General features: G+C 52.6%; 1 protein-coding gene across 1 annotated transcript in view; it reads right to left on the minus strand.

Moving 5' to 3' along the window:
- The window catches only part of CSUI_009221 (uncharacterized protein), a gene marked incomplete at its 5' end in the record, with an annotated part of 2,029 nt that extends 1,586 nt beyond the window's left edge, over positions 1-443 (minus strand). The window contains one exon of the mRNA XM_068069337.1: positions 1-443. This exon is cut by the window's left edge and continues 1,586 nt beyond it. Within this exon, the coding sequence (XP_067918687.1) occupies positions 1-443 (443 nt within the window).
- Positions 444-445: the final 2 nt, after the last annotated feature.

The raw sequence follows: 445 nt of genomic DNA on the forward strand, positions 1-445 counted from the left end.
ATCAGACCCAAGCGGATTACAGGATGAAGTGGGCTTCCGATCGGTGATCGGACGTCCTGGTGTGTATTTTGAATTTGCAGATAGAGAGGGCCCAGTTCGTCGTCTGCTACCCAGTGACCTTCTGGGGTGAGCTTGGACGCGATAACCTCGTAGTCCTCGAAACACTCAAGGAATGCAGTGATCTCGTCGTATGTCCCTTGAACGTAGTAGTCTTCTCCCCCCACTCGAATGGGTACAGGGTAGCCGGCGACGACCGAAAGAGACAAGCGTTTCTGCAGCCAAGTAGTGCCGTCCTCCTCATTAAACGTTGGGTAGCCGAATGTATTAAACTGAGAATCACCGTTGGCAGCGCTCGGGATGTGACCAGCGTCCTTTATTTCCTTGCACCTATCCACTGCCGCTTTCCCCTTGACTGCTCTCCGAAGCCATTTCTTGAAACGACTCT

This window comes from Cystoisospora suis (genome assembly GCF_002600585.1).
Source record: "Cystoisospora suis strain Wien I chromosome Unknown contig_5439, whole genome shotgun sequence".
NCBI classification, from domain to species: Eukaryota; Apicomplexa; class Conoidasida; order Eucoccidiorida; family Sarcocystidae; genus Cystoisospora; species Cystoisospora suis.